Raw genomic sequence first — 13,196 nt, 5'->3', positions numbered from 1 at the left:
TTATACTTTGAACCCCAAAAAGTCTAGCTCAATCCTTCCAACTATCCGCACGCAGGCTCCGAACAGCCTCAATGTCCTCTCCGGCGACCACTCGACGACGCGGACAGCCGAAAGGCATCTCATCGCCCCCCTTGGAGAAGATGGATTCTCCTGCCCGGGGTTACGATGACGAGAACGAGAAGACGGTCGATCAAGCCGCCAACGGTTTGGCCATGAATGGGCACGCATCTAGCGAGAAGTCTATGCAGACTGCTAGTCGTATAGTCGCCGGTCTCTTTTCTCAATGGATCACCGTTGGTGTTATGCTTGGCCTGATCTTTGGCGGCTGCTGCTCCAATGTTGGTGATACTATACTTAACCGACCGTATCAAAGCTACATACATGCTAACCTCGCTGTGTATAGGTCTATGCCTTGGAAGCCATCATCAAGTAAGCACTGCTTCTATACTCCGGCGTTGCCGCCCTTTGAAGCCAACCCTCTGCATATTTGCCGTTGCTAATCCCGCCCACTTCCTCCAGGGTCGAACCTGCAAGTGGTATGTCATCGTGGCCCCCGCAATCTGTACTTCCTTCTGACAAGCTCGTGTACAGGAACACTCTTGACGTTTGTCCAATTCCTCTTCGTGGCTGTCACCGGATACTTTTCCCAATTCGATCGATCGAGACCACCCTTCTTCTTACAGCAGAATAAGGTCCCTCTACGCCGCTGGATCATCAATATTGTCCTGTTCTTCAGCATCAATGTGTTGAACAACCATGCGTTCAGCTACGATATCTCCGTCCCTGTGCACATCATTCTTCGGTCCGGTGGAAGTATTACAACCATGGTTGCCGGGTCTCTTTATGGGAAAAAGTATTCGCGCATACAGATCGTGGCCGTCATTCTCCTGACATTCGGTGTCATCACCGCAGCTTGGTCGGATTCGCAGTCCAAGGTACGTAAACGATGTCCTATCCCAAACCTGGCGAATTTCCTCGTTCTAATCCCAAGTTAGACCGCTTCAAAAGCGACCGAGGGGAGTGGCAAGCCCGCTTTTGGGACCGGCCTCGTTGTACTGTTCGTGGCGCAGGTCCTCTCCGCCATCATGGGTCTCTACACTGAAGAGACGTACAAACAATACGGCCCCCATTGGCGAGAGAATCTCTTCTATTCACACCTTCTGTCACTGCCACTCTTCTTACCGTTTGCGCCATCACTGATCCGCCAATTCCGAAAACTTGCAAACAGTCCGCCTCTGTCACTGCCGATGGCGCAACTTCCCGGCCTTGGCCTCAGTGGGGATGTTGGAGATGGGCTCTTTCAACTCCAAATTCCGAGCCAACTTGCTTATCTTGTGACAAACGTCGTTACCCAGTACGCATGTATCCGGGGTGTAAACTTGCTCGCTGCCGTGTCCTCGGCATTAACCGTCACCATTGTCCTGAACATTCGCAAGCTAGTCAGTTTGCTGTTGAGCATATGGCTTTTTGGGAATCGCTTGGCCGCGGGGACCCTGATCGGGGCAATCATTGTATTTGGAGCTGGAGGGCTATACTCGTTGGATTCTAGAGCCAAGACTTCAAGGGCGCAGAAGAATGTGGGTGCGAAATAGAGCCAGGAATTTTAGACAGACTGGACGAACTCACGTATCTGATCCAGCGGCAGGAAACCCTTCTTAGAAACTTTCAGACACATTTCTAGTTGAGAACTTGAGTTACACAGCTGGTGTCGGTTTGGCGATCCAGCATGGTTACTGCTTGGACCTCTCGATAGTGACCTACATTATGACTGTGATCGTTGACTCATCCGGCGACCTTCTTGAATTGCCTATGCACTATTGAATGGTATTAATCTATCGAACAGTCAGGGTAGGTAGGTAGGCCAAAAGCTAGTTCCATTACGATACCCAGGGGATCCAAGACATAGTCACACAGGCAGTGTGATAGGCTATCATTGTAGTCGCGGAGGCAGTGGCAGCTTAGGACCCCGCCGTGATCGTGGGTCGGAGGTCGGAGCCAACCGCTACCCCCCGCCCTCGTCTTCTCTCAGCTTATCCATTGTTCTCTGGTCCTTATCCCACATGGAGTGCTAGTGCATGCGATTACCCGATACTGCGATAGCTCCTCCATCATAATTCTGCCATCGCCTCTGGATAATTACTGGATCTCTGTCTTCTTTTTTCTTTTCTTGGGGGAAGGGCTCTACAACACTCCTCGGTAGGGTTCAAAACGCTTCTCGATATGGCTGGTATGTACTCTTCGAAGCCTCTTCCCCCAAATGGATGTGGTAATTTTGATTCACGCTGGTAAGCTACCCCTCATTCCTCGTGGACGGCCGAGTTCTTCTCCTATCCTGCAGCGTATAGCTTCGAGCTTCGTGCTTTGTGTTGTGCTGACAGTTCGCCCTTTTCAGACACAAGCCTTGTTGAACCAAAAAAGACCCGACCTCCGCCTCGACCTCCCCCAAAAGAGGCCCCACGTTCTCGCTTCACGATGGTGACACCGACTCTGATGGCGAATTGGGCGCGCTGAACTCGCGAGGCGACAGTAGCTCTGAGGGGTCAGAAGGGCAAACTCCCGGCGATGCACCCGCGTCAGGTGCAGACCCTTTGTCATCCCATGGCCAGGACCACGAGGGAGCAAGCCTGCAAGACGGCATGCTTCCCCGCGATCTTCCCACAAGGACCGCCTTTTACGATCCTGTTGCGGACCGCCAGATGAGCCAGACCGACGCCAAACTTTTCTACCAGCGTAGCCAGGTTGGCCAGCTGAAGACGGGGAGTGGTGTGTGGTCTCAAGGCCATGCCACACCCCATGGCAGCCCCGTCATTGTCGGCTCCGAGCATCGTGATGTTCCTGCCGGCACTCGTAATCTCGATCATCCGATGGACTCTTCTCCCCTGGGTAAAGGACATGGTCAAGTCAGAGGGAAAGCTTCGGCACACGAAGACATGATGCTGCCGGAACCGACGCAGCAGCAAGCTGCCAGCGCAGAACACTTCTCACCTCCTCGGAACCACCCTTCACAAGAAGCCGACCCTAGGCTTTTGAATAGCGAATTCAACAATCTGGGCCTGGGCCATGAACCTGGCCCGAGTGTTGGCGTCACAAACCAGCATGCTGCCCTCGGCGTGGCTGCCTTTTCAGACACCGATCCGCACATCACGGCCGAGCTCAGTGCTATCTCGAAGAACATTCAGAGCATCATGGACCTACGAGAGAGGTACATCGGGCTTTCTCTCCAAGGACCTGATGACAATCCCAGGGATGATCCTACTTGGTCGATCTATCCACCCCCTCCCCAGCCAGCTTGGGGAGCCGAGCACGCAAGGGCTGTGGCTTCCGCCGAGCAAACCACCAGCAATGCCAATAGCCTGAATGGCAGCATGGTTTTGCCATCATCTGCCACAACAGCAGATGATCACACAAGCCGTCGGGTACAGGGTTCCGAGGCTAAGCCCACATCGAAGAAGCGGAAGCCTGGTCAAGACATTGGAGAAGACTTTGATATGCAGGATGTGCTCCCAGTCCCCTCCGCCGACAAGATGACTTTCAAGCTTGACGACAGTGGTGTCTACCAAGTATTCGACGACGCAGAGGCTGAGGCTAGAGGAACCCCAGTCATTCGGGTGCCTACCCTTCGAGAGTTCTACATGGATCTGGATCAAATTCTGAGCATTTCCTCGGACGGTCCAAGCAAGAGTTTTGCATTCCGTCGGCTCCAGTATCTCGAAGGCAAATTCAATCTTTACGCCCTCCTCAACGAGTATCAGGAGACTGCGGACAGCAAGAAAGTCCCCCACAGAGACTTTTACAACGTGCGCAAGGTCGACACCCATGTTCACCACTCTGCTTGTATGAACCAGAAACATCTCCTGCGTTTCATCAAGAGCAAGATGAAGAAGTGCCCTGATGAGGTTGTGCTTTTCCGCGACGATAGGCACCTAACACTAGCAGAGGTGTTCCAGAGCATCAACCTCACCGCATATGACCTTTCCATTGACACCCTGGATATGCATGTAAGTTTTTTGTTCTGAAGCGTGTATTTCTTTCCATGCCCTTGGACGTCGTAACTAATCCTATCAAAAGGCGCACACAGATTCGTTCCACAGATTTGACAAGTTCAATCTCAAGTACAACCCAATTGGCGAATCCCGGCTCCGCACAATCTTCCTCAAGACGGACAACTTCATCAATGGCCGCTACCTGGCAGAAATTACCAAGGAGGTCATTGCTGATCTGGAATCGAGCAAGTACCAAATGGTCGAATGGCGCATTTCCATTTACGGCAAGTCCCTGGACGAATGGGACAAGCTGGCCGCCTGGGTTGTCGACAACAAGCTTTTCTCCCACAACGTTCGATGGCTCATTCAGATCCCTCGTTTATACGATGTGTACAAGGCCAGCGGGCTCATGGACAATTTCGAGCAGGTGGTCAAGAATGTCTTCGAACCCCTATTCGAGGTCTCAAGGGATCCCTCAAGCCATCCGAAGCTGCATGTCTTCCTGCAGAGAGTGATTGGGTTTGATAGTGTCGACGACGAGAGCAAAATCGAGCGGCGCCTTTTCAAGAAGTTCCCAGTGCCCAAGGTTTGGGACTCGAAGCAAAACCCTCCTTACAGTTACTGGCTCTACTACCTGTTCTCCAACATGTCATCGCTTAACGCACTGCGTCAGCGTCGGGGATTCAACACGTTTGTGCTGCGACCACACTGTGGTGAAGCTGGTGATAGCGAGCATCTGGCTGTGGCTCTGCTTTGTTGCCACAGCATTAGCCACGGTCTGCTGCTACGCAAGGTTCCGCTCTTGCAGTACATCTTCTACCTTGAACAGATTGGCATCGCCATGTCGCCGCTGAGTAACAACGCCCTGTTCCTCGCCTACGAGAGGAACCCGTTTTACCAGTACTTCCGCCGAGGCCTCAACGTGTCACTATCGACAGACGATCCGCTTCAATTCGCTTTCACAAAGGAGCCGCTGATGGAGGAGTACGCTGTGGCCGCCCAGATCTACAAGCTGAGCCCCGTCGACATGTGTGAACTCGCAAAGAACTCAGTTACGCAGAGTGGCTTTGAAAGTGCGATCAAGGAGCAGTGGCTTGGACCAAAGTTCAAACTTCCGGGCAAGGCAGGGAATGCCATGGTGAAAACCAATGTGCCTGATCGCAGGGAAGAATTCAGATACCAGACCCTCAGAGAGGAACACGACATGTAAGCATCACGGCGGCACAACTCTGACTTAGACCCAGGAGCATGCTAACGAGTTATAGGCTTCACAAGTACATCACCTACGGTTCCAATGAAACCTCCGACTCAGCCGTCACAGCTGACCAGCAGAGTGTGGCTCAAAGTATCATCGGCGGACACCAACCTGCGGTGCAACGCGAGCCGGCCAGCGCGGGTAGCGGAGGCGGTAAGCAGACAGCTGCTGTGGGAGGATCCAACAGTGCTGCTGTCTTTGAAAAGGAGGTAATTGCTTCTCCTGCCAGTCTCGCACCTTCAGGAGAGGCATCGTGGTCAACTGACGGCCACACCTCGGGACAGGACCCCAAATTGTTTCCCGGGGTTTTCAGCCGGGGCAGAACAGGGAACAGCCAGTGAGGCAGCTGGTTGGGCTGGCATGGTGAAAAGGATGGGGAAAAGAATCTGAATCCATCATGGCGGATTGCAGATCGGAGACAAGGTTAAGGGATAGCATTGGCTAATGCATTAAGATACCTGGATAAAAGACATTCCTATTCATGAATCCATTCATGTGCGTTACTGGGCAGTTCGACACTTGTTCGAACACGGTGAGCCGGAAGGCTTCATGCTGAAGAGTGTTTCGCGATCTTTGGCCCGCAATTATTTGTACCTGTCCATGATATTGCATTACGTAGAAATCGTAAGAAAAGGGCCTAGCTGCGCATGAATCAGGACGGCCCGTCTGACAAGGCCATTGGACAAATGTCCAACTCATGAACCGCTCTCTGTGACATGACGATGCTCCCCTGTTGAGCAGCGAATCATGGGGGAGGGCCACTTGGGCTGCAGACGTAAGGCATTTGAGCTGAGGGTGCCTGTCTTTCACGTCACTTGCAATATCAATTGCGGAAAGGAAGGGTATTATAAGAGGCAAACACTTTTAACTCAATGGTTCAATATTGTGTCAACTTACCTACTTACAAAGTCATATGCGGGGGAAATAAGAAACGAATAAGCTCTTTACTTTTCCCGAGAGAAGACGGACCGGGATAGGGGGTAAGGTATTTGGCACCAACCTGCCACATGACGCATGTGTAAGTATGTATGTTGTATATATATGTATTTATCCGTGTTCCTAAGTCTTCAGGCATGGGCTAACAGCTAAGCACCTTACCTTCCAGGTTTCTAACAATGACGGCGGCAGTGACGGATAACGGAGGCCCCCACCCGACATTAGGCACCTGCTACTTACCTTATCTTCCACCCTCCCCGAATGGAGTGCTGCCCAGTGTGCCCAGCTCGTCACCAGTGCGCATCATCGCATATGGCAATAATAATGCCTAACGGATAACCGCAACTACCTGAGCACCCGCTACGCTACGATAATCACGTCTCCATCTCCATTCTACCACCTATTTTCCACCGTCACGCCTTTGCTCGGTCTAGGTATTCCTCCAGCCACCATCCTGCCTATCACACTACATCAACTCTCAATTCCCGTGGTACTGCACAAGCTGCCAAATCGCCCCAGCCGCAGTTGCCGCCAGTTCCAAGCAGCTCAACTCAACGTCAACCATCATCCGCACTCACGAACCCACGAGCGGATGCGATCGCGATACCGGACACACTTACCGAGTGCGTACTGAACTGCTACCTCATGACTTGTAAGTTGTCACTAGAGCATCTCGTATGACCATTATTTTGCGCTGTCTTTACCCCCGTCCTTGCTGTCCGTACTTGCCTACCCTCTTCTGCTCCAGACACCTAGCTACCTTAGTCTATGGGAAATGGCATCGTACCGCATCGCCTATACGTCCCACTCTGACCGACATACATTCACTGATTCGGCGGTCACCCTCTTGAGCATTTGGATTTCCAGCTATTTGGCGGCCCTGAAGTTGACCATGACCGATTGTGCCTCTAGGAACCTCTCAACGCCCGATCTCCCGATCCCTGCGAGTTTTCAACCATTGCCCATCCGCGGGGACGCTGGCAACGAGCAGCGACTCCTCCCTATACTGTCCTCCAGCCAGAAGTACGGCACCCTCGACCACCACCCCTAAACCGCTGCCATTCATCTCATGATACGCGGTTTTCCCCGCACATAAACGTCCACGCGATCATTTATCCTAGTCGAGAACATTCCGGCGCATTGAAGCCCAAGAAACCCCGCAAACATGGGGTTTTTAGGAGTCTACAGGGCCGTCTATGACTATGTGCCCCAGGCTGAAGGCGAGCTTTCCATCAACGACGGGGATATTCTCTACGTGCTCGAAAAGAATGCCGAGGATGATTGGTGGAAAGCAAAGAAGAAGGCTAGTGCCGACGACGAAGAAGAGCCCGAAGGTCTCGTTCCGAATAATTATGTAGAAGAGGTAGGCGCACCCGAAACCGCTCCCATCGAAGCTTCATTCTGTGTCGCAATGCTGATTCTAAATGCATCTTAGGTACAACCTGTCGCAAAGGCGCGCGCTTTGTTTGAATACACTAGGCAAACAGACGAAGAACTCTCTTTCCCCGAAGACGCTGTTCTCGACGTCTACGACACGTCAGACCCTGACTGGATTCTGGTCGGTCTAGATGATGATTATGGCTTCGTACCAGCCAATTACATTGAAGTTGGCGAAGCAGATGATACGGCGGCCCAACCTTCGCCGCCTCCAACGTTACCGGCACGCACAAGTTCTGCTAACGCAGTTACGGAAAGCTATTCGGAGAGGCCGGAGTCTGCCTACATGCCTGCCAACTCCAATGACAACAATCCCGCAGCGGCTCTGGCAGGTGTGATGGCGGGTCGTTCTGCCCCCCCACCACGCGCTGCTACTCCCCCAATGTCACCGCAGTCTCCGGCATCAGAGCCATCGGATGAGGAGCCGGTCAGAAGCCCGGCTCTGCCCACCCGTCCAATCTCACAGGCCGCACCGGCACCGGCACCCGCGCCCGCACTAATCCAATCTCAACGGTCGATAGATACCCGCCTGTACGACCAAGAACCCGAAGTCGAAGAACCACCTTACCGTGCGCCTGGTGGGTTCCATATGTACAATATCAACGAGATGGTATCCGTGATGGGCAAGCGGAAAAAGATGCCCACCACTCTGGGTATCAACCTAGCAACTGGGAACATATTGATTGCCCCAGAGCGTGCCCAGGATGGTCCCTCTCAAGAATGGACAGCCGAGAAGATGACGCACTACTCTCGCGAGGGAAAGCACGTATTTTTGGAGCTTGTCAGGCCGAGCAAGAGCGTGGATTTCCATGCTGGAGCCAAAGATACAGCTGAAGAGATCGTGGGCGCCCTAGGCGAACTAGCAGGTGCCGTTAGAGCAGAGGGGCTTCGGGAGGTTATTCTGGCCGGCTCAGGAAAGGCTCAGAAGAAAGGTCAAGTGCTATACGACTTCATGGCCCAAGGCGACGACGAGGTCACTGTTGCCATCGGCGACGACGTCATCATAATCGACGACACCAAGAGCGAAGAATGGTGGCAAGTGCGGCGTGTTAAAAACGGCAAGGAGGGCGTCGTTCCGAGTAGCTACATCGAGATCACGGGCTCCATCGCCGCGCCCACCAGCAATACCGGATTGAACGCGGCGAAGTCAACCGTCGAACAGAATCGCTTGGAAGAGATCAGGTTGACAAAGGAGGCTGTCAAAGCGGCTCAGAGGGACAGCTCACAGCAGGTAGGGCCAGGAATGCCTCTACCAAAGCGAGGCAGTAGTCTTATGGCAAGAGAAAATGGTAATAACTATGGGCAGAGGAGTAAACGCGAAAACGGACGTGGCGAAGGCGGCAGTTCAGGCCGGTCTGGCAAGTCTAGTAAGCAACGACGCCGAGTATCAGCTTCTGGTGTACACTGTTTGCTAATACCATCATCACAGAGCCGGATCCCGCCAAAGTTCGGACGTGGACGGATCGATCGAAGTCGTTCAGCGTCGACGCGCAATTCCTCGGACTCAAGGACGGCAAGATTAATCTGCACAAGATGAATGGCGTCAAGATTGCAGTCCCTGTGGCAAAAATGTCAGTCGAGGACCTCGAATACGTCGAACGCGTTACTGGCATTTCACTGGACGAGGACAAGCCACTGTCGAATGTCAAGAAAGCCAGGGCCTCACAGGCCAGAAACTCGCCCCCAGTCGGAATCGGTGCCTCAGTTGGACAACCGCAAAAACCCGAGTACGATTGGTTCCAGTTCTTCCTCACTTGCGACGTTGCCGTAGGCTTGTGCGAGCGATATGCGCAGGCCTTCGCCAAGGACTCGATGGACGAAAGTGTACTCCCAGACGTTGACGCCGCGGTGCTTCGCAATTTGGGTCTACGTGAAGGAGATATACTGAAAGTCATGCGCACACTGGACCAGAAGTTTGGCCGAGTGAAGAACGGCGCTGACAAGGCAAATGGAGAAGGCGACGGAGCTTCTGGCGGCCTCTTCTCCGGTCCTGGTGGAGCTCTCCGGAACAACACCAGGAAAGGCAGACCAGCACCCGCAGTTCAGACGAGTGATGTTGTGGACCCCAAGGCATTCGCTGCAAAGGGGGCTGGCTCGAGCGAAGACGCCGAGTCTAAGTCGCCTGCCTCTGCTTCAACATCGACGACCAAACCGGCCAGTGGTTTTGATGATGATGCATGGGACGTGAAGCCCGCAAAGCAACCACAAGAGCCCTCTCGCCCTGCCGCAGCTCCTACTCCGGCTCCAACTCAACCACCGGAGCAACCAACACCGCCTCAGCAAGTGCCTGCTCTCACCGGGTCAATGCAGGATTTATCATTGCTGTCGAAGCCTCTGGAGCCGCAACGGACAGCCCAGCCGCCGGCACCGAGCCCGGTCGTCATCCAGCCACCGGCACCGGCGCAGGCACCTCAACCCACTGGAGCTACGCCGTCATTCTTTGATACCATCAGGCCAAACTCTACAGGCTTGCCCCAGCAAGCTGCACAACGGCAAAGGCCGGCTCCGCCTCCGTCCATGGCGACCACTGGCTCGCTGATGCTTCCACCGCCATCGAGACCGTTGTCAGCACCTCAGTCTGCTCAGCAGAGCGCCTTTGCGCCACCGCCCTTAATGCCTCAAATGACCGGCTTCCAGACTCAGGTGGCACCGCCAGGGCAGAGCATGAATGACATAAATCAAGCACGTTTGCAGCAGCAATATACCATGCAGCAGCAGCAGCAGCAAATGCCACAACAACAGATGAATGCCTATCCCGTGCCTCAGCAGCAACCAGTACCGGGTGTGATGGGCTTCAACTCTGGCATGCAGCAGACTGGTGGACAGTTTATGCAATCGATGCAGCAGCCTATGATGACAGGTGCGCCTGCTCAAAGCCCTTTCGCGGATCCGCAAAGGCAAAGCCAGTTCTCTCCGATGCAGGCGCAACCTACTGGCTTCCCTGGTCAGTTCGGTCAGCTTCAGGGCTTCAACGCGCAACCCACCGGAAGCATCAACTCATTCTTGCCCCCTGCCATGGAGCCGCAAAGAACCGGCATGCCGGGCTTCCAACCGCAGCAAACTGGCATGGGAGGATTCAACAATATGGGCGGTGCCGGGCTTCAAGCACCGGTGCAGCCTTTGCAGCCTCAGAAGACAGGACCTCCTCCGCCGGTTCGCTTCGGTGTGACAGGAGACGCGAAGAAGTTGATGCCGCAGGCTACCGGCCGGCGGGCCAATCTCTCCCAAGCAAGTCAGTACACTCGTATTTATCTACAGGGCCTCTTCAGGATCTTGCTAACCGGATTATCTAGCCCCCAACAATCCCTTCGGTTTCTAAATGCACATCCATTCCCGTCCTTGATGGCCTCATCTTCCGGATCGGAGCGAGCGAATCAACTGGCCGTATCTTCCCTTTTCTGGACACACCCTGCATAGCATAGGTGCCATGTGTGCTTACCACCGTCATACCAGTGTACGTGCATAGATGTACTTAATACTACTCCTTTGACCTTGCTCCCCGAATCAATGTGAAACCCGTGGTTTTTTTAGCCATCAATCTGGTAGCCTTGGCCCTGAAGGGCATTGCATTAACAAGCAGCAGCAAGGAGGCACGTATATGGTGTCGAGAATGAGACAGTAAAAGGCTTCGTCTCTCAAACTGGCGTAGCTTCTCAACGCAAGTCAAACGAAATACTGATCTATCGATTATGTAAAACAATAAGCAATAAGCCACCTGCCACCCAAATTCAAAGATCGGGCAACATCCTATCATGTATTTATACAGTTCCCCGCTCTGCCCAATGCCGTTATCATCCAGCCTTCCCACACCACACGCTGCCAAAGGTGGGAATGACAGATCTACATGCAAATACCCATCTTCTCCTTGTTGAATTGCTCTATGCCTTACGCCGACGAGCTTGAACCCCGGCAAATGGCGCTGTGGCCTTGGCAGAAGAGGGCTCGATAGCAGCTTGCTTTTCTGTTGACTTTGCCGGCTGGAATCTCTTTCGAACCGCACGAATCATCATGATGAACCAGTAAACGTTTAAGCTATTGAGAGTGATGTTGCTCATCAGGTACGTCACGGCTAGCCACGTTGGCACCGTTGATGATGCTGTCGCAAACCTCATGACACCGATCGGGGCGAGCACTGCGCCTGTTTCCGGGGAAATCTCTTTGGGCAGGATGGGATGGGCGTTGATTGCAGCGTAGATGTCTGAAAAGACCTTGACGGACTGGTACGTTCCGTATACGAGGCGACAGGAGAAGAAAGTGAACAAGAGCATGAGGCCGTTGTAGAGTTGCGCGCGGGACCCAGTCATTCCCAGCTTGTCAAAGAACCAGTGGATGTTGAGGAAGGGCGTAGATAGCTCCCACAGGATGAAGATGCAGCCGTAGTAGTTGAGAAAAGGTCGCTGATTGATTTAGAGGTCAGCAAGAAAGACGTGGTTGTGGGTTGTATCGTCAAAGGCAGACTCACGAATCCAAGAGAGAAGACAAAGAGGGCGCTAACAGCATGAGCCAAGGTGCCGATTCCAAAGACGTCGAAGTTGAGGCTCGTGACAATCAGATCCCAGAAGAAGTAGCCAGCAGCAAGGCCTTGGATCATGCCGGCAGCACCTGTGTATCCCCACATGCGAGCTTGCCAATCCATCGTGCTGCGCTCTTCGTCAACGAACATGACCCAGAGGGCCAAGCCGTTGATGAGAATGCTCTGGACAAGAGAGACAACATGGGCGTCCCAGTTTATGCGTCTATTACGAGGTAGATCGGTGTATTTGCGGCCGACGATCAATCGCGACAGCAAAGGAGACACAGGGTAGTAGATGACCGAGTAGAAGAGGGCCGAGGCGAAGACTTCGTGAACGTGGATCGGTAGTGTCGGTAGTGAGAAGTAGTCAGCAAAGGGCTGAGTGGCCTTGACGAGCCATGGCAGCGGCTCGAGGAAGAAAGGATCTTTCATTCTCCGTGTTGATCTCTCGACTCGAGTTCGGCTGTCCGCTTCTGCTGTAGAGGGATGTTGCTTCGGTTCGGGAATACCAGAGGACGGCGGTACGCTGGGGAGAGGGTCGAAGGTGAGCGGCACAGCTTGCTTGCGACACAGGACGTTGGGGATGTCTTCCTTTTCAAAGTGTTCTTGGAGAGGAAGGCTCTCTGTCACCGGATCGGTTCGTCAGTCTGTCAGAGGCTAGAGGCGGTCGAGACAAGGGGAAACGAACGTGAGCAGTGAGTGAGTGGCCCAAGGTCTCGCGTGGCTATGAGGTAGGCGAAGGCAAAGCAGGGGTCGGCGCGCGGGGAGCTGACGGATTGTTGGGGGAAGCTAAGCTTGATGGAGGAGGACCCTTGAAGACTTGTAGCACCTGGCCGCCCACCAGCTGTGTCGTGACCTTGTGAGGTACCCTTGGTCGAGCACTGGGCACAGAGGTGGGGGTGGCCGTGAGCTCAAGTTCACAGACATGAAGTGTTTCTCAGGCAGTTATTTTCGAGGCTATTCCGCCTGCGAACCCAAGCTCTACATTGTGGCACGAAATGGCTGCGTGTCAGCTGCACTGTGGTCGGGGGTCGTGGGATGCTAGGGCCTGAACTAGCTGTCCGCCTCATGA

The 13,196-nt window shown here is 53.6% G+C and overlaps 4 protein-coding genes across 4 annotated transcripts; 3 read left to right on the top strand and 1 right to left on the bottom strand.

Moving 5' to 3' along the window:
* Positions 1-77: 77 nt before the first annotated feature.
* Positions 78-1,892, top strand: BDP81DRAFT_424331 (UAA transporter). The gene is made up of 5 exons (XM_060590129.1): positions 78-338; positions 404-429; positions 520-536; positions 592-935; positions 996-1,892. The coding sequence occupies exons 1-5, from the start codon at positions 141-143 to the stop codon at positions 1,590-1,592; spliced, it is 1,182 nt and encodes a 393-aa protein (XP_060446763.1). The 5' UTR covers positions 78-140; the 3' UTR covers positions 1,593-1,892.
* Positions 1,893-2,145: 253 nt separating this feature from the next.
* Positions 2,146-5,897, top strand: BDP81DRAFT_480248 (AMP deaminase). Its single transcript, XM_060594919.1, has 4 exons — positions 2,146-2,285; positions 2,393-3,998; positions 4,069-5,189; positions 5,249-5,897. Exons 2-4 carry the CDS (start codon positions 2,637-2,639, stop codon positions 5,577-5,579), a joined length of 2,814 nt encoding a protein of 937 aa, XP_060446762.1. The 5' UTR covers positions 2,146-2,285; positions 2,393-2,636; the 3' UTR covers positions 5,580-5,897.
* Positions 5,898-7,339: 1,442 nt separating this feature from the next.
* Positions 7,340-10,930, top strand: BDP81DRAFT_448248 (uncharacterized protein; the record flags this gene model as incomplete). Its single annotated transcript, XM_060592268.1, has 4 exons — positions 7,340-7,537; positions 7,610-8,978; positions 9,041-10,843; positions 10,905-10,930. The coding sequence occupies 4 exons, from the start codon at positions 7,340-7,342 to the stop codon at positions 10,928-10,930; spliced, it is 3,396 nt and encodes a 1,131-aa protein (XP_060446761.1).
* Positions 10,931-11,489: 559 nt separating this feature from the next.
* On the bottom strand, positions 11,490-12,556 carry BDP81DRAFT_316132 (TLC domain-containing protein; the record flags this gene model as incomplete). The annotated part of the gene is made up of 2 exons (XM_060584147.1): positions 11,490-12,008; positions 12,074-12,556. 2 exons carry the CDS (start codon positions 12,554-12,556, stop codon positions 11,490-11,492), a joined length of 1,002 nt encoding a protein of 333 aa, XP_060446760.1.
* Between the last annotated feature and the right edge of the window lie 640 nt (positions 12,557-13,196).

The sequence above is a fragment of the Colletotrichum phormii genome (genome assembly GCF_030913505.1).
Source record: "Colletotrichum phormii strain CBS 102054 chromosome Unknown BDP81scaffold_7, whole genome shotgun sequence".
NCBI lineage: Eukaryota > Fungi > Ascomycota > Sordariomycetes > Glomerellales > Glomerellaceae > Colletotrichum > Colletotrichum phormii.
This window is presented reverse-complemented; position numbering and strand designations above follow the sequence as displayed.